At 41.4% G+C, this 25,893-nt stretch overlaps 2 protein-coding genes across 2 annotated transcripts; one reads left to right on the forward strand and one right to left on the reverse strand.

The window, feature by feature from the left end:
• Window positions 1-1,319: 1,319 nt before the first annotated feature.
• On the reverse strand, window positions 1,320-8,108 carry LOC307209663 (serine protease inhibitor Kazal-type 6-like). The gene is made up of 4 exons (XM_079964924.1): window positions 7,985-8,108; window positions 6,317-6,339; window positions 2,537-2,655; window positions 1,320-1,461 (listed from the first exon to the last, which is right to left on the reverse strand). The coding sequence occupies exons 1-4, from the start codon at window positions 8,061-8,063 to the stop codon at window positions 1,395-1,397; spliced, it is 288 nt and encodes a 95-aa protein (XP_079821050.1). The 5' UTR covers window positions 8,064-8,108; the 3' UTR covers window positions 1,320-1,394.
• A 6,567-nt stretch (window positions 8,109-14,675) lies between these two features.
• LOC307209560 (ovomucoid-like) lies at window positions 14,676-24,665 on the forward strand (the record flags this gene model as incomplete). Its single annotated transcript, XM_079964733.1, is given in 12 exon segments — window positions 14,676-14,726; window positions 14,730-14,871; window positions 16,011-16,036; window positions 17,169-17,293; window positions 17,400-17,451; window positions 21,174-21,304; window positions 21,642-21,687; window positions 21,872-21,999; window positions 22,283-22,334; window positions 22,892-23,019; window positions 23,548-23,608; window positions 24,634-24,665. Coding segments are annotated over 12 exon segments (951 nt in total). The 3' UTR covers window positions 24,643-24,665.
• Between the last annotated feature and the right edge of the window lie 1,228 nt (window positions 24,666-25,893).

Raw genomic sequence — 25,893 nt, forward strand, 5'->3', positions numbered from 1 at the left:
TGGATTGAGCACCTTTCCTAAAGACAGTTGAACATCATAATGGATGCAAAGGATACTTTCTCAGCTACGGAAATGTTGAGAGTGAGTTCCATTGGAATCCACTATGCTTTTGAAAATGTGCTAAGCATTTGTGCCTTCAATTATTCTGTACCAGCCATTTTGATTTTTTGATTTTTTTAACATGTAACCTGGAACAATAATAAGAAACTGAATGAATGACAAGCTATTTTTTAATGAAGATGATGATGGTCACCGGATGGTCTCTGCATGTACAAATCAACGCATGGAAGGGGGAATGGAGCTCCTTATGATATTATGCCCTGCAAAATGGAGGGCTAGAGGCCATAATTCTACATAATTTCACATAATTCATTTTGGGAACATTTGGCTCTCCAAATGTTGCTGAATTACAATTCTTATCCACCTTAGGGCCAATAACCAGGGATAATGGGAGTCACTGTTCATCAACATCTGGAGGGCCAAATATTCTCCATGCCTGTTTCAGAGTATAACCCAGAAAACAGGGCCTGTATCTTAACAACTATTTTCTTATTTAAATTAGTTTGAGTCAGAGATAGGATAATGAATTATCATTGATTGCAAATGCAAGATAATTAATAAACTCTGATTTATTCACTGATTTTTATTTGTATGCCTCCTTCCGGCAACTCCTGCAGCCAAGCTGGTGCCCAGAACTTCCATACACACTGCCCAGTGTCTTTGGTGCTGCTAGCGCAACAGTTTGTTGTCACCCCTGGAGGCACACTCCATTGTCTCTCGAGACAGATGGATGCCAACAACCACCATTGGTATGGACATAAACTCAAAAAAATAGATTTCCATCTCAATATTTTCAGAATATTTTTCCTATATCTGTTCATATTTATTATGTAATTATGAATTTAGATGTGTATTTATGCATGCTTTTAGAACTTTTCAAAAACATTTTTTTTAAAAAACCCCGATATTTAAGGAGCATCTGAATAGAAATGATGAGTCCTTTGTAATGACATATCAAATTGGAAAATAATTGAATAATAGAGTACATTCAATTATGATTATTCTTAGAGTTGATATTCATGATTTCCCTTCAGAAGCAATCCAAAACAAAAAGTTTGCTCTGAAGGAGCAGACCAGAATACCCTGCATTGTGGTTCCTATTGCACTGAAGCCATTTCAGCTGAGTATATGTCTAATTCCATTCCTGCAATAAATGGGCTGCCTGCCAGTTACCATGAGGCTCTGCCACTGGGATGGGAAAAGCAAAAGCAGGAAGCAACTACAGATGTGTTGACTTTTGTTTAATGAACAAGCAGGTTGTGGAACTGCAGCATTCTCACTATCCAGCATGCAAGATCAAGTAGAATTAGTCAGCACAACCAAAAGTGATATTTTCATGGAGTACTTTTCCTGTCAATACATGGGCCAGGGTGTCCGTATCTCACATTTCCACAAGAAGCTCTAGAAAAGAAATCAGTGTTAAACAGAAAAGTATCACTGAGAAGCTCTGGAAGAACAAACCATTATTGACCACAATCGAACACTGGGCTCAAACAGTGCCTAATTCTGTGTTCAGTTGCAGCTGTTCTAAGTTTTGCTAGATAATGATTAACATGAAAGAGACTGGATCCTTTGTGGTTACAGTACATGAGCTCTATGTACATTTGCAGACTCACAAATCCTTAACTGTAAAGAACACAATGCATTCTTTCATCAACATCCCATTCCCACGTAATAAAAATAAACTTGCATAAAACTGGCTCTGGCATAAGTATTAGTAACTTCTTTACAAAACATGCTGCATCATATACACTGCAAGCACCAAATGTAACCATCAGCACCACAGATTTTAATCAGCGGCCATTTTGTTATCAACTTGAAAAACGAAAACATCCTCTCATCAGAAAAAAATGGCACCTGTGAACTTCAGTAGCTGTTATCATGGTATTTTAACAGTGTCAACATACTATGACAATTTGGTTTCTATGAAAAGAAACAACTGAACAGCCCTTCTTTTGAGAGTAGAATAAAATTCCTTCAGTTCCTCTTTAGACCCATCTATTTTCTTTCTTTTTATGGAATGAAATCTCAGCTAGTCTGGAAACTGACCACTGGAATCTGTGCCTTTGTGGTATTGTTTCCAAACCTAGAACCTAGCTCTTTTAAAGCTTGTTACATGATAAGCCAGTGAAAATAGGGACATCCCATTCCATAATGATAATTTTACTATTTATACCCCACACATCTTACTGGGTTGCCCCAGTCACTTTGGGCAGCTTCCAACATATATAAAAACATAACAAAACATTAAACATAAAAAAACTTTACAGGATTGCCTTCAGACGGCTCAGTATTTTTCCAATGAAAATAGGGACATTCTAAGGAAAAATGGGACTAGGGAGGCTTCTCTAAATCAGGGATGTCCTTGGAAAATAGGGACACTTGGAAGGGCTGAAATTATCAGGTGTTAACTTTCAGAGACATGGCCAGGTAGTGTTAAAAAACATTACTGCTTGCTGATTAACTGCAACCTCACCTCATAGCTTTGCCAAGAAAACATGTATTCTTGTATGTTTTGCCATCTGAGCCACAAACAAATGACTCAACTGGTGGGCATACAAAATATTCTTCCTTTTGATTTATGATGCAGCTCCTCTGAAAATTAAAAAAGACAGTATTAATTAGGTGTAGCATCTTATGGCTGATGCTAATGTCTCTGTCTCAATCACTGATGCCCCCTTGCCCCACCTCTATGAGCTTACTAGGTAATGGCACTGTCAAGGAGGGAAACTGTGAAGATGGGTCCTGACAGACAGCCCAGGGCGTAAACCTATAAAGCACCTGTAGAAATAGACATCATCTGAATTCCTCCAGAAAGCTTCTGGCCTCTGTGTCCAGGCCCAGGGGTACCCTGGGGAAATTATGGTGATAGTGACTGCGACCATCTCAACCTGCACTCTTCTTCAGAGCACCAGGCCATTACAAAAGTTGTTTTTTAAAAGGATGCTAGTGTCAGCAGCAAAAGCTTCCCTAAGGCCCTTAGCACTAATACAGTGACAAATTCAGAAGTTCAAGGTCTATTCATGATAGTCACGCACCAAAGCCCAAAGAAGCCCAAAGAAGATCTGAGGCTTCTTGAGGCTGCTCAGGTGAGGGGAGGGGAGGGGAGCCTTCCATGCCTCAGCTGAGCAGTTTAATGAGCCCCCACTGTGCCTCTCCAGCTCGCATGAGCCAGATCAGTGGAGTGGGGGGCTTGCTCAGGTGAGGCACAGAGAGGGTTCCACATCTCAGGTGAGCAGCTTACCGAGCTCCCTCCCCTGTTCTGCTTTGGCTCATGGTTGCTCAGCTGAGGTGTGATAGCTGGGAGGTTGAAGAGATTCAGCAAAACCCCTCTGTGCCTTCGAATCATGAGGAGATCCTCTCTGGAGCACCTAGAGGATGTCCCCTTTGGGCTCTGGGGAGGGTCTCCTCATGAGCCGGAGGCACAGAGGGGCTGGTCAGGTCTCTGCCTCCATTTCCAGGGCCCAGCTGAGAGGTGCTGGAACCCTGAGTTCCAGCTGGAAAAAAACTTGTCACAGCAATGCCCCCTCAGAGCCACACAACTTCTAAGATTATGCAACCTACTAAGATTATACAAGAACATTACAATCGCATAATAATAATAATAATAATAATAATAATAATAATAATAATAATGGATTCATGGCAATGCTTGATGCAGATCTCTGTGTGTTTCCTTCCAGCTAGATCAATCATTTTCTGTGCAGGTCCATGGGGAAATGATTTGGAGTGCTCCAATATCTTCTTTCAGAGTGAAGTCAGCTGTGTTTTCTGCCATGTTCTCTTGTACATAACAGAACTTGCACACCATTCTCTTGAAACAGAAGCGCCTTGTGTTTTCAGTGTTGATAAAAATATTTAGCTTTGGAACATAACAGCACCTAAAAACACTTATGTCCCTGTGGAGATGGCAGAACTGAATCAGTGGTGCATGCCCTCCTGGCATGCACTCTTTACAAAGACCTGAGGAACAAAATTATCACCCCTCTTTTATTGTCCATTCCGGGTCGCCCAACCACTGCCACAGTGTCTTTTCTCCTGGCAGATCAAGTGGAGCAGATGACAGCAAAGGTCACAAGGTTTTTAGCTGGGGCAATCAGAAAAAGGTCCACTATTTGACTGCTGATTCAGGACTCTAAATTGGTGTTTTATATAATCAACATTTTATGTTGTTCTGTGTATACTGCAATGTTCTTTTGTTGCTATGGCTGTTGGCTGATGCAAATGAAGTTGTATTCATTCATTCACAGCACACCTTGATTGTGCAGCTTTAGGACACTGGAGACAGGGCTGCAGAAATAGCAAAAGGTCTTTGATCCCTTGCAACCCTGGACAAGTGCACCACTCACCCTTAGGCCACAGCATTTGCCACCACACCATGCCTGGTGCTCTCTAATGCCAGGTCTGATGCAGCTAAATAGGCAGCCTTGAGCAACTTGTTACTGGCATTCCTGACTTTGCCTCTTTGGAGCAGGGACATCACCCATGCAAGCCAGCCCTGTCACATAGGACGCCCAACCTTCTTACATGGAGTGATCAGGTTCCCTACTACTGGGAACACTGAATAAACCAACATGGGTAGGTTCGGAGGAGGAGCTGGCTGAGTTAATCTCATGCTTCCACAGATACAAATTCAGAATGCCTAAAAAGGGCTTATTGCTTAAACTAGGGATGGGGAACCTCAAGCCCATGGGCCAAAAGTGGTTCTTCAGGCCTATGCTTTTCAAGCTGCACTGGCTCCCGGTGGAGTACAGGGTCAGATTTAAGGTGCTGCTTTTGACCTTTAAAGCCCTTCATGGCCTAGGACCCTCGTACCTACGGGACCGCCTCTCCCGCTATGCCCCACGGAGAGCCTCAAGGTCCATAGATAGCAACACCCTAGTGGTCCCGGGCCCTAAGGAAGTTAGATTGGCTTCAACCAGAGCCAGGGCCTTTTCAACTCTGGCTCCGGCCTGGTGGAACGCTCTGCCTCATGAGACCAGGGCTCTGCAGGATCTGATTTCTTTCCGCAGGGCCTGTAAGACAGAGTTGTTCTGCCTGGCCTTTGGCTTGGAGCCAATTTGATTCCCTCCCTCTTTCTTTTTTCTTTTCCTTCTCCTCCTGCGATGAGGCTACATTTTAATATTTTAATGTTTCAATATTTTAATGTTGTATTTTAATTTTGTTTTTAAGTTGTAATCATTCAACTTGTTTTTATTATTGCTTGTAAGCCGCTCTGAGCCTTGGCCTTGGCTGGGGAGGGCGGGGTATAAATAAAAATTATTATTATTATTATTATTATTATTATTATTATTATTAGGTCCATGGCACTGTCTGTAGGCCACTCCCTATCTGCATCCACACCACTGAGTGGCCTGGCCTTGCTTTGCACCCTCCTCAAGTGTTTTCCCCCTGGCCAGAATGTGTCACTGAATGCTTATAATGCCACTTCCTTGCCTGGATGGAGGATAGAGAGCTATGTCTCAGTGTGTGTAGAAACTAGCCTACTGTAAAATCTGCATTATTGCTCCAAGCACCACAGGCATGTAGTCCTTGGAAGGTTTCCAAGGCCTGTGGGCGGAAAGGGTTATCTGCTCCTTTCTTAGCCTAACTTACTTCACCTCATTGTACCAACACAGCTATAGTGGCACTCTGAACTCCTGAAAAGAGGATGATACAAATATTACAAATAAATGAAAAATCCCTCAGCAGGTGGAAATATAGATTTTTTAAAAATTAAATATAGATTTAAAAATAAAATAAAAATAAATATGCCCTCAGCTGGTGATTTCTGGTATTTACCACACCAGGAAGAGAGGAAAAACCACAAAGTACTTTAACATCTGGTATCATAAGTACCATCTCTTGCCACATGATGGGGTGCTGTCATAAGAAATATTCACCTTAACAGCCAAACCAAATGTCTGAAATACATTTTGGATTGCAATATTTTACTCATAAAAATGTGGATCATATGCAAGAACTGACAAAAAAATTGCAATTTTAATGTGTGTATTTTGGGGAGAGGGAGCACATTTTAATGCTTCAATCCTGGACAGAATTACTAGGAGGTAAATTCCGTTGAACTCAGTGGTATTTGCTGCTACGTAAACACACTTAGGATTGTTCTTTAAAAGTCCATGTGAAAATTAGCAAGTGAAGAATTCAATGTTGGTCCAGTAAAGTTTGGAGCAGGAGAGATTAGGCAATTTGCTCCTAACTAAATGGGATTTCATCAGTTTCTCCTCAAATAAGACAAAGAGTAAAATGAACTTACCTTTGTCTCTTTAGCAGTGGAACCTAGAATTAGAAAATAATAATAATCCTCAAATGAAAAGAATATAAAATATAAGAGATACATTAAATTAATGTTTCATTTTGCTTTAGAAAAATGAGACTTGTGAAATCAAACCCCCAATCTATAATTTACTGATGTGACATTTTTGGACACAATATCCCATTCTTTGAAGCTGATAATATTGTGGGCTTTCATATTTATTCACACAATGAAATTGTGGGCAGTACGTCAAGGCTCTAATCCTCACCGTATGTGCCGTTGTGAAGCTTCCTTTGATCTTGATCCAGAAGCTGTGGTTAGTGCAGAATTCTGCAGCACGATTGCTGACAGGAGTGAGACAACCACTGGTTGCCAACTTGCTATTGGGCTAAGTTCAAAGTGCTACGATTAGTATACAGTGGTACCTCTGGTTACGAACTTAATTTGTTCCGGAGGTCCGTTCTTAACCTGAAACCGTTCTTAACCTGAGGTACCACTTTAGCTAATGGGGCCTCTTGCTGCCGCCACACCGCCAGCACGTGATTTCTGTTCTAATCCTGAGGTAAAGTTCTTAACCTGAGGTGCTACTTCCAGGTTAGCAGAGTTTGTAACCCGAAGTGTTTGTAACCCGAGGTACCGTTGTATAAAGTCTTTAACAGCTTGGAACTAGTTTACCTACAAAGTCGCCCTACCCCATATATGACCCCTAGATTGCTTTGATCAGTGGAACTGGCACTTTTACAGGTGCCACATAATACTTGTTCCACATTTGTAAGAAATTAATCTTTCAGTGTGGTGGCACCCACAGTTTGGAATTCCCTGCCAACTGATATCAGGCAGTACTGACTTCACTTCACTCTTTTTGGCACCTGTTAAAAACATTTTTGTTTAGGCAAGCCAGTGCAGACATGTCAAATGCTGCTGTGTGCTTTAAGCGGGGTTTTAACTTATTGTCGATTTTAATTATTTTTTAAATGTTTTAATTAATTATTTTTACCTGTTTTTACTGATAATTTCACTGCTTTATTCTTTTTGTAAACCACTCTGAGGCTTTCCCCCTCACAACTGAGCTGTATATAAGTTTTTAAAATAAATAAATTCACAGTGTGCCTCCAGTTGACATGTTTAATTGACAATCATAACTGTGTCTGGATTGTACTACTCAAGAGCTATTGATTCTCATTGCATATCAGAAAAACAGGAAAAGAATGTGGTGTCTGCAGATCACATCTGTGCAGATTTTAGGGAAATAACTAAACATATGTACAAATAAATCTGTAAGCCAGTTGTACATTAATATTTCAGTTATACATTTTCCTGCAAAAGGATTTAGGAAGTTCCTCTCTGGTGAGCCATTACTTGCTGCAGCGTTCAGATTTTACTTCAGTCCTGTTCAGGTGTTCACATGGACATATGCCAAGGGACTGATCAGGCTCTCACTTGCAGACCTCATTTCTGTCCTCCATAACATTTGCACAGTGCCTGCATACAGAGACCCAAACATGCACCAGTTCCAGTTCACACAACCCAGGATCCTTCTATTTCCATGGTTTTGATACTTGCATGAAGAAGCATCTACAAGTTTGAGTAAACGTAAGAGAAAATGGCACCCTTGGACATATGAGCATACAGAATGAACAGGGATCCACTAGGTAGTAGGTTACGCACCTGAGAAGCAGCACAGGATCAGAGGAAGAAGCACAAAGGCAGCTGCAAGTTTCATAGTCTTGAAGAGTCTATCGCACATTAGTGTGTTTCTCTTAATAATAAATCCCTAAGACTGGCTAACCAGTGTGTATATACAGCTATATAAGGAAAGACGAAAGAGTGGGTGGGCATGTTTTGCACATATATACATTATTTGCAGTAGAGTCCCTACATGCTGAAACGGCACATAGTATTGTGAAATCTTTGTGATAGGGTGGTAGTTTCAGGGAACACCCAGAAAGTTCTTCAAAAGCAGACTCAAGAATGTTTCTGTGAAAGCAGGACAAACATGAATTTCATTCTTGATATTTGCACTGTGTATCTGATTAACAAGACTTGGATAAATGGGTGTGATAAGCAACTGCCATTTATAATGAAGCTCAGTATTTATATGGTGATTGAATCTCTAGCAAAAAGTCTCTGGCAAAAAGTCACCCTTAGCATGGAGTAATATGCCTCCTTTTTGTGGTGATGAATCCCTGACTAATATTAACAGAATCATATTAGGCATGGTCCAAGTAGTCAAACTTTGTGGTTGTAGCAGCAACAAAAGATGTGACTGGATAGGAGGAGCTAGAAACTGGTGACTGACAGAGCCCTCTTATCTTTCAACTGTAGCTTAGAAATTCTAAATATTAAGTGGTATAGAAACACTTGAAGAAAAAGAAGTAATGGGGCCTGTGTAATCTGTTGAAATTTTTAAATCTTTTTAAAAATCCACTTTAAAAAATTCTACCTTCTTTTTAAGATGCAAATAGAAACAACAACAAATTAGTTATCTGAGTTATAAACATCTCATTTTCCAATTTAATTCAAACCAATGTATTAATTACCACTGGCCATTGGGGATGGGATAAAGTATAAATAAATGTGAAAGGAGAAGTGTGGAAGAAATTGAAGGAGATGAGTAAAAGTGGATTGAGAGGTGTAAGGGTAGGGAAAGTATAAACTGAATTGCCTTCTGGATCAGCAATTGTTTCCCTAAAATATGAGGTTGTCACATTACCCCCAGCCAATGTCTCTACTTAGCTTGAAGAAAGCTGAACTTTGGGATTCCTTGCTGCAAAGAAATAACTGTGGCAAAGAATTCAGCAATTTCCAAAGAGAGAAAACTGAAAATTGTCAGTAATTGCCCGCCAATTATGTTGAATTCTGCCTTCATCTATCTGCACTGCCATTTTGTGACTCTGCCATTTTTTAGCCTCCCCAAGTGGGCGCTGGGTGGGAGGCAGAAGGTTTAAGAGCCCTTGTGTTAGAACAAGCACAGAACATTTGTAGGTCCTACAAAATCCTGGAAAACAGAAGTTTTGTTTAGCAAAGTGATATTTCAGAAAAGGACAGGAGAAGGAGGCTGAATAAGAACCTAAAATTAGATTTGGACAAAGAAGGTTTGTAGGGCATTGTCAGGAAGGAGGTAGCAAATTAAGATGTGGAAGGGAAACCCACCCTCCTCACTCTAAGCCCAAGGTAAGGAATATGACAGCTAACTATGAGCTCCTTACTATTAGCTGATACCACCTGTGGGTAACAATGGGAGAGGGGCATTAACAGATGGAAAGGGAACACAACTAGATAGAAGGAACAAAACTTAAGAGGTCTACCTCACAGGCCATCTGGCTACTAATGGAAAGAAAAATGGCCTGGGTAGCAAATATTGTTCTACTGAAACAATAGAACCTGTGTCCCACACCAGATGTTGTTAAACTACAAAGTCCATCAGCTCAAACCAGCATGGCCAATGGTCAGTGATAGATGGGGGCAGCAGATTCACCAACTCTGTCTTAAATAGTTTGGCCATGATTGAAGATTCTTTGTTGCCCTCCGTGTTCTCCAAAAGTTCTCCACAAGGGTCAAGTCACTGAGCCATTGCTACCACAGTAACATGGGCAAGAGTTTCTGAAGATCAACTCCTGGACGAAGGATGTAGGCCTGAAGAGAGGGATTCTCTCAGCTAGCTGTCCCTGCACAATTCTGGATCATTCATATTATGTATGGAGCTACCTTTGTTTTTAGGGGAAAGAATGAACCTCACTCAAATTGTTATGAACAGGTCAGAAGCAAAACATATGACAAACGGAATAGGGATAGAGAAGTTGTGTCCCTCCAGATGTTGGACTCTAACTCCCATCAACCTTAGCCAATGGTCAGAGATGGCCAATGGTCAGAGATAAGATAGTTCAGCAACATTTGGAGATGTTAGAAGAAATGAAGTTAGAACAAATGCAGGTGATTGCTGACTTGGATTTGTACAGGCAATGGATGGACAAATGTTTGGTTAAATATACAGTGTAATGTCTCTCACAAAACCAAACTGACACAGAGAGCAGCAAGGGTTTAAAAGAAGTAAGACATTCAGTTTTGTCCCAATGTACTACATAGGATCCCAAACTGAGAACATACAGAGAAAAACCCTGGGAGAAAAAATGTTAAAAATTTCTTTTTATCCTGCATAAAGAAGGTTAATACAATCCATGGTATTCGTACCATCCTATCATGACTAGACAGCAGGGCTCGAAAACAGCATTACCAAAGGTGCCAGAGACTCTGAAGAAGCACAAACTCAAGGCAAAAAGGAGAAACGAGCTAAGAGGAAGACAAGTTTAGTAAACCCTCACCATGATCAACTTCCACCCAGAAACCTATGATCCCACTGTGGAAGGACGTGTGGATCCAGAATTGGCCTCCACAGTCACATAGAGATACACCATTAAGCCTGTGTTTGTGGAAGACAATCTTACTTGGCTACGAGTGATTGCCAAAGAAGAAGATCATGACTGCAGGGCTCAAATGAAGAATCTCTCATAAAGCTGGTTATTGCTTCATAGCCTAATAAAGAAAATAACCTGACCCTCTTTATGAATGTAAACTGAGGAGAAATGTTGAAGGAACTGGATGATCCAGAAAATCCAGTTTGTAGAGCAGAGCAATACATAAAAGGAAATAGGGTTTTGAATTAGAAGGAAGGGTCCTCTGATTTCCAGTATAAGCAACATTTGAAGATTTGATCAAAGCTGTATTGCCTCTTCTATTCAGCTGCCATCATTCAAGTCACTGTCACTGTCTCTGTCTCTAGCTAGGATTCAATCCTGGGCTCTAGCTCAGAAAACATGCTGCACACATTTATACTAACACTGCAGCTCCTGGATTTCTCTAAGGCCTGATACATAATGGTTAGTACTTTCCCTGGGTAGGTGCCAGATGTATTCTCTGCAAGATGTGACAGTGTAATTTGTGGAGGAGATACATAGGCTGTTGTAATGCTGGTTTGGGTACATTTGAAATTCAGCTCAGCCTTAGCAATTGTGAAGAAAGGCACTGATTCTTTTCACTAGTTGGGACTCATGAGTTGAGTGAATGGGTGAATGGGAAGGTGAATGAATAGGTGTGTGCCCCAGCTAGCCCTGCAGTGGGGTATGTGCCCCATTTGCCCAGCCCCTCACAGACATCTGCAAAGAGGAAATTGTTGCTTCTATATATGCACAAAGTCTTCCATGCCATCAGGAACTGCTAGCTGTCAGATTTCCCAATCAAACAGAAGCCTCTGAACACATTATTTTCTTAATGGTATGTTTACTTATAAAAGTTACTGTCTAACCTTTCCACTGGAAAAGCTCCCCAGTTTGTGCAGCTATACACAGTGGCGGAGCTTCATGCTCCAGCACTGGGGGTTGGAGAGCCGGCGGGGGCGGGGCTGGTGCGCGTCCTGGGGCGGGGCGCACTGCCCACAGAGGCGTGGCATGCGTCCTGGGGGCAGGCGCGCCGCCTGCAGGGGCGTGGCGCCCAGCGAGGGTGGGGGAACAGCCACGATGGCACCCCGCCGGGATTGCACTGCCGGGGGTGGTGGGCTCCCCCCGCACTCCTCTTCCTCCGCCAGTGGCTATACACACCAACACTTCACTTTTGCAGATGTTCACACCAATGCAGAGATGTCTGGGCTAGTCAGCATAGCCCCCCCCCCCCATAGCCCCAATGTATTAACAATGCTATCTAGTTAATTAATTAATTTATATACTGCTGCATATTTCAATGGAAATCTCTTCTGAAATGAGCTGATAAGCTGCTAATATTTACTAATATTTAGATCAGGTTAATTTCTGTATTTTCTGGGACTTTATTCTTAGAATAAGCCTGAAGGCCATCAGTTGATCATCACTGATCTTGATAACAATTGTTCAATCATTCCATCTCTTCTGGGCCAGCACAATAAAAAGAACACTACATTGCCAAGACTAAGTGGCAACTGTTGTAAATCCCTATAACGTACAAAGTATGGCCTATGACGCCAACTTCCCCTGTTTTTTAGTGGAGTTGGTTGGGAAAGGAGTAACCTTGTAACCTGGTTGGGAAAGAAGTAAACCCTAGCATACCATTTCTGGTTTATAATGTCAGTGAAGCATGGGAAGGTGATTTCAAAATGCTGAGAATCTGACCTTTGTATTGTTACGTGCACTGGATCCATGGCGTTTGCTGAAAGCGCAGCTTTTTGGTGGGGATGGGGTGGTGGAAAGAAAGATACCAGTCACATTCTAATTCAACATTCCAGTACAAAACAAGCAGCATCAGAGATATACCAAATATACTATGAATAATATGTCTTGAGGTTTGGGGGACAGGGGGAGAAGCTGCATCAGGGGACTATCAGAGGAGGTGAACCATCAGTCACTTTGTGGAGGATGAAAGGAAGCCAACAAAAGAACACCAGAAGATTCTACTGGATCAGGCTATGTGCCCATCTAGCCTGTTCCCAAAGTGGCCAGCCAGAAGCCTATGCAAGCAGGACCTACATGCAACAGAATTCTCCCCACTTGTGGTTTTTAGCAACCCGTTTTCAGGGGCATACTGCCTCTTTATAGTGGAGGTAGAACTTAACCATCATAGCTAATAACCATTGATAACCTTATCCTCCATGAATTTGTTTCATCCTCTTAAAGTCACCCATATCGTTGGCCACCACTACCTCTTGGGGGAGTGAATTTAGATGAACTATGCACGGTGTGAAGTCATAGTGCCTTTTGTCTGTACTGTATCTTCCAACATTCAGTTTTATAAGAAAGGAAAACTTTCTCTGTCAGCTCTCTCAAAACTAAAAAGCCCCAAATGTTGTAATCTTTCCTCATGGGGAACTTGCTCCAGCTTCTTGATTATGGGTATGCAAACTAAGGCCCGGGCCCAGATCTGACCCAATCACCTTCTAAATCCGGCCCACGGACGGTCCGGGAATCAGTGTTTTTTTATATGAATAGAATGTATGCTTTTATTAAAAATGCATCTCTGGGTTATTTGTGGGGCATAGGAATTCGTTCATCCCCCCCCCCCAAAAAAAATATAGTTCAGCCCTCCACAAGGTCTGAGGGACAGTGGACCGGCCCCCTGCTGAAAAAGTTTGCTGACCCCTGTTCTTGATCATTCAAAGAGAGAGCTGCCCTCTGACAGCTCTTTGGCATAAATTGAGAAGATAGTAAAAAAAATGAGTTTAGAGCCAGATTTAGGCACAACAGTACTAAATTGGATGCAGTATCAATCAAATGGGGCAATTTCAAACCTGTAGTTAAATTGTTAATTTACTGTTACCAAAAGACAACTCATGTTGATGATAACTACATATTCCTGCTGTTGAATCCAAAGGGCTGCGAGATGAAGGGAAACAGCCACTACTCCTGTTCTGCAAGCTCATTTGCACAAAAGTTTGCACAGAGCTATAAAAGATATTGCAGTTCATGAGTCACAACCTCTTCTGCAAGCAGGAAGACATGCCTGGTTTTATTATTATTTTTATTGCATAACTCTCTAGCACTGGCAGTGATGGACCTTCAGGTCTCAAATTTTAGTGGCACCCTGTGTGATGCCAAGATTTGGTCCCCCCCCCCCCACTCACCTCTTGCCTTCCATTCTCCATCATAGTTGTCACATACGCACACAAGAACCCCTGAGACTGGTCAAATTGGTTGCACTCCCCTAAAACTGCCTCTGGCACAGGCTTCCTTAACCTTCCACTCAGCTTGCTTAATTTTTCAACTGTACATGCTCACTCTGTCCGCTGAAATCAACAGGGATTAAAAGTTTATTGGTTGGATCATGCCCAATAACTTTAAGAGCGCTAAGATGCTAACTTGCAAGCAAAACAAAAATCATTCCAAGTTTTTCGGAAGTTACAGTACAACCCTATTCATGGCTATTCAGAAGTTGAGACTGGTTGAATTCAGTGTGTCTCATAGGATTTAAGCCTTAGTAACATTTGTAGGGCGGGGGGAGGAGGGAATGCATGTATCATAAAGGAGATTCTTCACAAAAAAGTCAGTTTGGAATAGATTAGGTGAAAACAAGTGCCCCAATCTGAAAAATATAGTGGATTTCTATAAACCTTTGCAGCAAGATCTCAGCCCTGATGTGAGAAAATCTATGAGTGCTCAGCTCCAGAGAATAGAAGCATTACAGATTCCTATTATTGAACTATGATTAAAAAATGATCATTGTCAGAAACCTATCAAAGTGATGAGAGTCAGAAGTGCTTATCCAGCTGCCAGTGTGATTGATGTGGAAAAGCTTGTTGGTTTGTTTTTTTAAAAAAAGACTAAATGTTATTCAAAAAATGTAATTAGCATTTCCGTTCTCATTGGCAGGGATTTTCCCTCATCCGTTCTTAATACGTCACATGAAATGTGGTCTTTGGAAATCATACTCTTATCATGATGAAAGATGTGCCTAGAAGAATATATATATGCCAGAACTTTGCAGAGTTTCATGTGTCCATTGTCTGGGTTTAGTACTAACCGACAGTGTACATACCACCATGAAGACGGCACACGCCTTCACCCTCTTCAGCTTCCTAGCATTTTGCTTCTTCTCAGGTGAGTAGCCTTTAATTCTATTCCCTGATGGTTGCAGTACCTTCTGGCCTCTTTTTATTAGCTCGGGGCCATGGATTCCATTAGATACATTTCTGTGTAGCTTTAGACCAAGAGGTGACCCACCAGACCCTCAAGGCTTTTAGAACTCTGAGCACAAGTAGCAGGTTTGGGGACATAGCCCTGGAGAAGCCGGGAGCACCTGCAGCTACAATTGTGATTTGCAGAAAGGTCTCCTCCTGCTGTCAATGGATGGGCGCTCCTGATACTTTGAACAATCTGTGGGAGGAGAGGGGCAATTAAAGGAGTTCCTCTGAGCTCAGGTACTGTGACATGTGGGCTGGCATTCAAGAAAAGTTATTTAGACATTTTGCAGGGAAGGCTGTGACCAGGTGATAGGTGTGTCTGCTCAGTTTCCTCCCCAGCTGCTAAACATTGATGGGCAACACAGAGGCCCTTACTCTCCCTTCTTTATCATCAGTTCAGTCCTGAACCAGACAGCACTTTGACGAAAAGACTGTTTCTAACACAAGGCTATGGCAGCCCTTCACATACAGGGCAGTCTTTCTTGCTAGATTCCCCAAGAAGAAGGAAAAGCCTCTCCTTGAGAAAGGTGATAACAAGTGGTTTATTCCAATTCTCCTTTGGGGGACTACAAATCCCATGATTTCTAGTGGGAAATGAGTCACAATTTGATATTTCCAAACTATAGGGAAGCTGTAGGGGTAACCCCAGATGAATGGTAGGAAAATGGGACAAGGATGGGTCCTACACAGCCTCTCTGCAGTTTGAACTTACATTCTGTGTATCATTTCCCACCATACACGATGGGACTAGCAGCAAGCAGCAATGAGCACAAGCTCAGCTTGCACTTCCCCATTGTCAATCACTGAATGAAGTGCACGAGATTCCCTTATATAACATGTTTGATCTACCAAAGTTAATCAATTATTGAAATATTGACAGCAGGGGCTATAAAATAAGCAGAGAGAAAGAGAGAGAGAGAGAACAAAAATGAATTCCACACATCCCTTATGTACTGTGGCAAATGTACCTTTGAATCTATGGATTCAGTTTCTTGAGAATGCCTATAACTCCATTTTATACAGAAATATGTTACATGAACTGTATTTCCATTCTAGGGATTTCCGGTGATCATGGACAGAAGGTTAGTGCCAACCATTTTTTTAATTAAGGTTCATATTTGCTAAAAACTCATTTAGGAAGCCCTTGGAGACCGTTTCTCTTCTGTTCTTTCATATGCACACAGATCCTGATCCCATCTAACAATGGGCTGCTTTGCATATTCTAGTCCTAATCAGACTGTTGGTGATGACACCAATAATTAAAGATTATTTTGGAAAAGCAAAAGAAAGGAACAGGGAAGCTAGATTCATTCCCGCACCTCCCCTTCCCCCCCCCAACCCCCTGTTAATGCTTAGGCCAATGATTTGGTCTGAGTTACTGGCAGTAATACTTCTGCTGCCCACAATGTCCTGGAAGACAGATCACCTGAGCATTTTGTGCTCCACTGCTTTCTTTTCCTCAGGGAGCAGAAGAGGTTACTGATAGGCTAGACACCTGCTTACCATTCTGTTTCTTGAACCTCTTTGTAAAGGTAAAGGTAAAGGTAAAGGTAAAGGGACCCCTGACAGTTAGATCCAGTCACAGACGACTCTGGGGTTGCAGCACTCATCTTGCTTTATTGGCCGAGGGAGCCGGCGTACAGCTTCCGGGTCATGTGGCCAGCATGACTAAGCCGCTTCTGGCAAACCAGAGCAGCACACAGAAACGCCGTTTACCTACCCGCCGGAGCGGTACCTATTTATCTACTTGCACTTTGATGTGCTTTCGAACTGCTAGGTTTGCAGGAGCAGGGACCGAGCAACGGGAGCTCACCCCATCACGAGGATTCGAACTGCCGACCTTCTGATTGGCAAGTCTTAGGCTCTGTGGTTTAACCCACAGCGCCACCCACGTCCCTTTCCTGGCTCAGTAGATTTACCCTAATTAAATTGGGGTCTGCAACTTTAGACCACTTCTGAAACACTCCAGGGGCCTTGCTCATTTGCACTCTCGCCATTGGCTTGCTCTTTTATGTTCACTCTTTTGACAGCAATGAACCATCTTTCCATGCTCGAAAAGGAGAGGTTGCACAATATTTTAAGGGGAAGATGAAGATGTGTACAACAACAGGCTGTGCTGGTTTGCAGGAAGGTTTCACAGCAGAGGAATAGACATACTGAAATATAATAAACATATTTATCAATGTGAAATAATACTTATAATGCCTTCGGCAGGATGAATGCATCGAGTTTCCCAAACCAGAGAAAGGTGGCCAGATTTTCTGCACAGATGATTATAAACCTGTCTGTGGCACTAATAGTGTGACTTACCCTAACAGATGCACACTCTGCGCAGACCAGTGAGTAAATCTTCACACAGCTGTTTCTACCATTTCCTTGATGAAACATGTCATTTGATTCATTTTTTAATTTTATTTTTATATAACAGTGCCAATTTATTTTTAGGGCAGCGGGAGTTCACGTTCATATAAAACATGATGGAGAATGTAAAGGAAAGGTAATCACTACTAATAGGTTACTTTTTAATAGCAGTGATACTGTTGCAATAAAGAACACAGGACTGTATATTTCTCCAACCTGTGTGGAAAACTGCAACCTGTGTAGAACTGGAATCCCATATTATCTCTGTCATGTGCTTAAAAAATAAATAAAATCCCACCCTGCCATCACATTTTATCTGTTCCCACATGGCCAGCAATTTTAGGCAAATGCTCCCCTCTGCTCTGTATTACAGCCATTGGGTGCCTTTTCTTTCTGAGCCCCTTTCTCTCCTGTTCCTGGTGTTCCTCCCTTTTGCAGCTTCCATATAATGGCTGCATCTGCATTGTGTTCCATGTCTGTGCATCGTTTCAGCCATATGTTTGAGAAAGAGATATTCCATACGTCACACCTTTGATTCCAAAGACAGAACCCTGCTGAACTGTGCAGAATTTAATGGGCTTGGGAAACTCGCTGCATTCATTCTGCAGCAACAAATTAAATGTTCCAAGTTAAGCGACTGAATAACTGAAAGAGGACTACGTATTGTGTTTAATTCCTTTGATGGTTACGTAAATTACTTTGGCAAGGACTGAGCTTCATCATAGTCTGTACTGTTAGTTCCAGATATTTGTTTGCGATAAGGAAAAGTAGCAGATTGTTGTTCCGGTTTCCGTCACATCTTGCAAATTCAGAAGTAGGGAGGATGCACCCAGCTTAGAAAATGGCCATTTCTGCACCAAGAAGTGGTTGTTAAAGGGCCCTGAAACACAGCCCACTTTCGAATGACAGAACCTTGGGAAATGTTCTTGGAAGTTTGGGGTTGGGGTGGGCTGCTTCCTTGCCATCTTGGGACTGTAACCAGATGCATATTGCATAGCTCTCCAGAAGCCAATCCCCCCCCCACTCCCTTCCCTGGCTCTGTTTACCATCCAGCCTGGTGAAAGTTCTGGACAACTTGAAAGCTTCACATTTTTGTGGCATTTTGGTGCTGCCTTAACATGGGCTTTGGCGGTGTTCTTATGAGCCAAGATAGCTACCCTTATTTCTGGTGCCAAGACAGTCTAAGACAGACCTTCTAGCCTACATGCCGACACACAACAACACTATCTCATTTCCTCCACTGAGTCCCAGCGAGTCTGCTGAAATCCTGAGCAGGTGTCAGCAGGCTGTTTTGGGATGGAGAAAGGAAAATAAGTTGAGGCTTACTCCAGTTCACTTGGAGGTAACTGTGGGTGGATAAATCTGATTTGGATGAAGGGGACAACTGGAGTTTCATGTGGGTGCACCCCACCCCTGTAAAAGATTGGGCGTTCTTCAGGTCTTCTGTACTCCTATACTAGAAGTAAAGTATAGGTTTGCTGTTGCTACCTACCAGGGATGCTTTCACAGTAGATTTCTTGCATCAACAGCAGCTTGGACTACCTTAGAGCTCCCTTTCAGATCCATGATTCCAGGATTTGATGACTTAATTCCATGTGCTGCTTTGCTTCAAAAAACAGATGAAATAGGCATGTCCTCTTGTATTGATATAACCTGTATAAAGCACCACAGTACAGACTTCTGGTAATGAATGGATATTTTTAGAATATTTTCTGTTTGCTCTTTCTTATGGAATGCTATCATGAGCTTCATTTAAATAGTAGTACTTTTTTAAAAAAAATCCAAGGGTTTTTTGAGTTCCAACCAACTAAATATGAGATCAAGAAAAGGATGAGGAAAGTATCTGGCACTTTCCATAATAGCAGTCAGTGGATACGTTGTTCTTCCTTCGAAGCAATATACTAATATCAGTAGCGCATGTACAATTTTCTTTCTATACAGTATCATTGATATTAGTAAACTGAATTAATATTTGGGTTTGTTAATAGTATTTTGAATGGCATGCTGCTTTGTTATTGTACTACTGGGTGATTGACAATGGCCATTGGCTGAGGAATAAAGATGTGTTATTTGTAAAGATTGCGTTCAATCACTAAGTGCTTTGCTACTATTTCCTTAGCCGGATGTCTGCAGTAAGTTCCCCCAACAAGAGAAGGGCAAACCAGTGCAGTGTACCCTGGAATACCGTCCCGTCTGTGGTACCAATGGTGCCATTTATGCAAACTTATGTCTCTTCTGTGCAGCAAAGAGGTCAGTGATTTTCCCAACTTTTTGACAGGTGCTGAAATGACAGATCCTCTGATGTGGAGCATGTATTATAGGCATAATGCCACAGGCTCATTCCATGCACAAATATTCTGAGCACATGAGATACTTACCATCCTCTCTGTGGAGTTACCTATCCAAACAAGTGGGTTTTCTGGGCAGCAATGAGGCCAGTAAATTTTTCACTCAATGGAGCTCTAATGGCAGATCTTCCATTGTGTGCTGGGCATACAGTGCTGCAAGCCACTTCCATGCATGAGCATTATAAGGGTTTTTGTTATGGGCTGGTGGCTCTAAGCATTTGTTTATTTATTTATTTGTTTGTTTGTTTGTTTTAGGGACAGTGAAGTTCCTTTTGACATAAAGCATGAAGGAGAATGTAAGGTAAAGGTGAATTCTGGATTTACAGATCATTGGGCAGGATTCACTTAATGAACCTTGTCAGCTTGTGCAACAGTATTCCCTCCCCCCTCCCCTTGCGCCCCCTTAAATTGGCTCCACAGAGGGTTGGGAGAACCCCAAGAATAGCATGTGGGGGGGATGATTCCATTTGGCAGACTTGCACAGACAGAACATTCATAATAGTGCAGCACTGAATTCCGCCCAAAGGTTTTAAATACTCTTAATAGTGCTATTATTACCTACTCAAGTGCCATACGGTAAGCTTCTGTTATTGGGGGGGGAGGGAATATTCCATTCTCCAATTTCTTTTATTTCTTATCCGGTATTGTTTTAATCTATGCTGACAATTCCAACCTCCTTTAAATAAAATTCTTTTCCTGACCTTGGCTTTCTTCTGGCACTGTTTTCTATATACCTCTGGATTGACCCCCTCTTTCACTTGGGTCAGCTACCTGACTGTTTGACTAAACAAAGTTCTTTCAGTTAGTTTTTACACGGCTACAGAGCTTGCGTTAATTTAATTAATATAAAAAGTCATTAATACCGTTTTTCAAAGTTTAGTCACACTAACCAGATATCTAAACATGTCGATGTTCTGTGGGCGTTCTGCTGCCAGGTCAACCCAAATATCAGGCTTTCTCACTGGGGGGAGGGAACGCTGTTACCCACGCCCATGGTCTCCTTCCCAAACCTCTTGGTCCGCTTTTGGGATACCTTTTCCACACCACAGCAAATTCTTCTAGGTTCTGGAAGCCCTCCTGAACCTTCTGAGGGGTTATGAAGCCTTACAACCCCCATTTTCACCCCTTCGGTAAGTGCGCATCTCGTGGAGCCCAAGAAACGCACATCTGGAGTCAAACTGTGGCAAACCCAGAAGCCTTAGAGTTGGCCTTAGAGCTCAAAACCCTCAGTATCTGGCACTTTCCATAATAGCAGTCAGTGGGTATGTTGTTCTTCCTTCAAAGCAATATACTAATATCAGTAGTGCATGTACAATTTTCTTTCTTTACATGTATTGTTGATATTAGTATACTGAATTAATATTTGGGTTTGTTAATAGTATTTTGAATGGCATGCTGCTTTGTTATAATACTACTGGGTGATTGACAATGGCCATTGGCTGGGGAATAAAGATGTGTTATTTGTAAAGATTGCGTTCAATCACTAAGTGCTTTGCTACTATTTCCTTAGCCGGATGTCTGCAGTAAGTTCCCCCAACAAGAGAAGGGCAAACCAACTGTGTGCACCAAGGAATACCGTCCCGTCTGTGGTACCAATGGCGTCACTTATGCAAACATATGTCTCTTCTGTGCAGCAAAGAGGTCAGTGACTTTCCCAACTTTTTGACAGGTGCTGAAATGACAGGTCCTCCAATGTGGAGCATATATTATAGGCATAATGCCACAGGCTCATTCCATGCACAAATATTCTGAGCACATGAGATACTTACCACCCTATCTGTGGAGTTACCTATCCAAACAAGTGGGTTTTCTGGGCAGCAATGAGGCCAGTAAATTTTTCACTCAATGGAGCTCTAATGGCAGATCTCTCATTGTGTGCTGGGCATACAGTGCTGCAAGCCACTTCCATGCATGAACATTACGAGGGTTTTTGTTATGGGCTGGTGGCTCTAAGCATTTGTTTATTTGTTTGTTTTAGGGACAGTGAAGTTCCTCTTGACATAAAGCATGAAGGAGAATGTAAGGTAAAGGTGAATTCTGGATTTACAGATCATTGGGCAGGATTCACAAAATGAACTTTGTCAGTTGTGCAACAGTACTCTTAATTGTGCTATTATTAATTAGTCAAGTGCCATACAGGTATTTAGACAGATTTTATACTGGGAACATGAGCAAAGACCACCTCCAACAGTATGCATTCTTTCACAGGATGTGTGCAGTAAATTCCCAGAGCCACCTAAGGGCCAGGCTCCTAAATGTACATTGGAATGGAAACCTGTTTGTGGCAGTGACGGTCAGACATATGGCAACCTGTGTGCATTTTGCAATGCGAGAAGGTGAGTAGATCAAATAAAGGTCCTTGTGTAACAAAAAGTGGCCTGCGGGTTAGTGGAATCACTTTTCTGGTTCAAACTATGTACGAAATATGTATGAAATACGTACAAAATATGTACAAAACATGTAAGAAATTCAATTTTACATTAGAACTCTCAGAAGGAGGAGGGAGTTAACCCCTGGATGCATCTGAGAAGGATGCAATAAAAACATCCATTGTCGACACAACTGACCAGATCATGTATTGCATGTTGAAGTTCCACAAATTTATCTCATCTTTTTCAGACAAAGTGGAAACTCTATCACAATAAGCCACAAGGGTCCGTGTAAGGAAAAGGTAAATCAACTGGCTTTATAATTCTCTGTGGCAGCTTATGCTTTTCTTACTAAACACTTTATGCAAGAGGCTGAATTAGTACAGGAGAATTCAATGGAAATACAACCTTTCCCAAAAGGAAAATAGTAGTGAGAGTCTGGAGAGATCACACAGATGTGCATGATTTTGCAAGTGTGGCTCTGGAGATAAAGTAAGTATGTATCTCCTTAATCCATTCCCATTTTAGCAAAATAATTTCCTATCCATTTCCACATATGATGCTGGCCATCTAGATGAGTAAACCACCTTCTTTGTAAATCATCACCTTTGGCCAATGCAATTCAGTGTATCGGGTTTGTGATATGGAAACGTTTTGTTGTGAAGGGATGGGTGTCTTTAGAATGCTCTGTCATGGCTTTGAAAAGACAAGTGTTTTTGCTTGGAATTTACTTGCTTCCTCACGGAAAATCAGGGGTTTATATTAAAATGTAGAATTCACAAATCTTGTGTCGCACATCATGAACCTTTTCATGTTAATAAGGGATGTTTGAGGAAACATTCTATATTTGGTTTCATAGGACGAGTGCAGTAACTTCCCAGTCCCACCCAAGGGCAAGCCTGCTATATGCACACTTGAATTAGCAGAAGTCTGTGGCAGTGATGGTGTGACATATCCAAACAAGTGTGTGTTTTGTGATGCCAAAAGGTGGGTATATTTCTGTTAACCAGTGTATGAAAATATTTTAATGTAAGTCACTTTGAGCTACTTGGTAAAAAAAAATCTAACAAACAACAACAACAATAAAAACAACAACAAGAGAGTAATAAAGCTGTTGTTGGAAAGAAAGCATACAATTTATACATTTCAAAATGCCTAGCTATGAATTCAGTACATGAATATGCTGTTTTTCCTGGAGAGAAAAAGGAAGACTTAGATTAATGCAAGCTAAATCACTGGGATTTACTTAAGGGGGAAGTCCTTGGTTCATCTAAGGATGCACTAGTGAAAATAAGCATGTAGTGTAAAGGCCCTTGGGAAAGGGGGGGAAACAGTATTTGAATAAATGGGGCCTATTTTTCCTCTTAAATTTTTAGACATTTCCTAGAGAAGGATCAAAAGGGAAACGGTTGGAAGATAAGTCCTTGGTACATCTGGGAACAATACACTGCAAACATCTCTTGTCAGTATTACTGTGTAGTCTCCATGCTAAAAAATTATCACTTTCTTTTTCAGGAAAAGTGGCGGCAAACTAACGATAAAGCATAAAGGGCCCTGTGAGAAACAGGGGCAAAAGGTGAATCCACTTGCTAACATAATTTCCTGATGTGGGATAATGCTCCTCAGTACCCCTTCCAAATGTAATCTCCTAGGCATTCAAGAAATAAAAACTTCCCCTCCAAAGAGAGTCTCAAAACATGACAAAATACATATTCACTTGTTATTAATAATAAGCCTCAAGGAATATGGCACATTCTAATCCTTTTTTTAAAAAAGGTATTCAACCATTATTCAGCCTTACATGCCTTCAAGTCATTTGGCTTTGAGTTGTTATCTGAATCCTTAGGACTGAAGTGAAAACACCGCTCTTTGCACTATGTCAAAAGCTCACACAGGTGTTGCTACTTACAAAACACTTACACGTTGGCAGATTTTTCCCTTGGAGAAATCCTCCAGTTTCTCCAGTTTTTGTGCCAACATAACACATGCACCTTGGTAGGCAATTGCATATAGAATCTTGCCTCATGGTGGTTAAACACCCAGGTGATGAGGGCTGTGTTCATGAAGCATGTTTTTTCACCTTTTTCTTTTTTGAGGGGAGGAGCAAGTCTAGTCATTGCATGGTCCCAAAAACCATTCAGACTAATATTATTGTTCATTATAAAACAGCTAACTACAGCTGAAAAACCAGGACACATCTACACTTATTTTGGTCTTTGATTTCCTCTGTTTGTCCCATGACTTCTAGGCACAGGTCTAAGCAGGGGTTGTTATTTTGGTCCTGCTGTTTTCTCTGGGGAAACCTGTGGTTTAACACTGAATTGGAACAAATATCACCCTGCTCAGTCCCATGTCTAGAAGTCACAGGACAAACTGAGGAAATCTCAGACCAAAAAAGAAGTGTGAAGGAGCCCTCAGAGTGTGAGAGAAGAAAGGGAGGGTGAAAGGAAGAGGAAATAAATGAACTGAAGGCTCAATCCCCGTTTTCCAAACTACTATGTATCTGAAATCTCTTAACTTGGAACTGAAGGATTGGATGGATTTATGTCTGGCCTGACCTCTCTGATATAACAATGCTAACATTTTATTTTATTTTCCCAGGGCGAATGAAAGAAGACTTAGTGGAAAGCAGCAAGAATTACTTTTAAATTGAAGAAAGATACTCTCTGCAAATATCTTTATTTTCTAGTTTAAAGAAAAGTTTTTCCTGATCTGCTAATAGAATAAACTCAAAGCAACTAAATTCTCTGCCTTTGTTTTGTTATCAACACTACCCTGAGAATGAATCATTCCATGAAGTTGTCATTTTTACGCATTCACCATTTACAGGTTTTGTTCAAAAATTCTTGGTTCTAACTTTAAAAAATATATATACATAAAATACAGCAAAACAGCAGCACCTGTTTTCTATTAGCATTATCCGATGACTTGAAATCAGAATCAAATACATACTTACAAGATAACCCCTTCAAAATGTCTATTAGAATGGGAACAGCATGATATGTCTATTAGAATGAGAGTCAACCAAGAGACATATTGGGCACTGTTCAAAGACTCCTTCAAAATGATTTTAAAGTCTCATTTAACTTAACAATATATATCTAACAATATCAATATTATCCTAGCAGCACTAGAGTACCATCAATTCCCAAAATACAAGTTACAGCTGAACAAACAATTAATGGCAACAGTAGCTAGAGCAAGTTGAGACTCCTTCAGCCAAGAGCAAAAAAGAATTGCTACTACCTCACGTAAAATAATACAGCCACTTAACTCTTGGAAGGGGAGGGCAAAAGAACTCATAGAATTGTACCTACCATGTCACCATGCTCTCACCATGAGGTCCCAACTAAAAAAAGGGAGGAATTTCAAATTGGATGCATCTTCTGTGAATCCCACTCTGATTGGCAGGAAGGGTCAAACAACAATAAAGGGTTGGCCTTCATCCAATTTCCAAACACACTATCTGCCAGCAGTAATCTCCCATCCCTGATACATTTGGGTGAAATAACCCTTCACTGGAAAAAAAATCAAAGTCCAAAGGGAAGGACATGGGGCTGCTGGTCCTTACAGCTCTTTAATAATTCACATGCACTCTACTAACAGATCCATTAGGATGGTGGTGTTCCTGTTGTTATGCTCCTCCTTCTGCCACTTCTGCCTGATGGTGAAACGTTTCCCCTTTCCCACTTTTTCTTTTTTGTTATTTTAATTGACCCAGAGAATTTTCATGATTTCATGATATGAAATAGTTCTGTTAAGAGGTTAACAATGCAGCCCTACAAATTTCCTTGTAGCTGTTTATTTAAACAAAAAAGGAGGGAGGAGACATCCTTCTTTGAAATTTGAACTTTTTATCAC

The sequence above is a fragment of the Podarcis cretensis genome (assembly GCF_951804945.1).
Source record: "Podarcis cretensis genome assembly, chromosome: 2".
Taxonomy (NCBI): domain Eukaryota; kingdom Metazoa; phylum Chordata; class Lepidosauria; order Squamata; family Lacertidae; genus Podarcis; species Podarcis cretensis.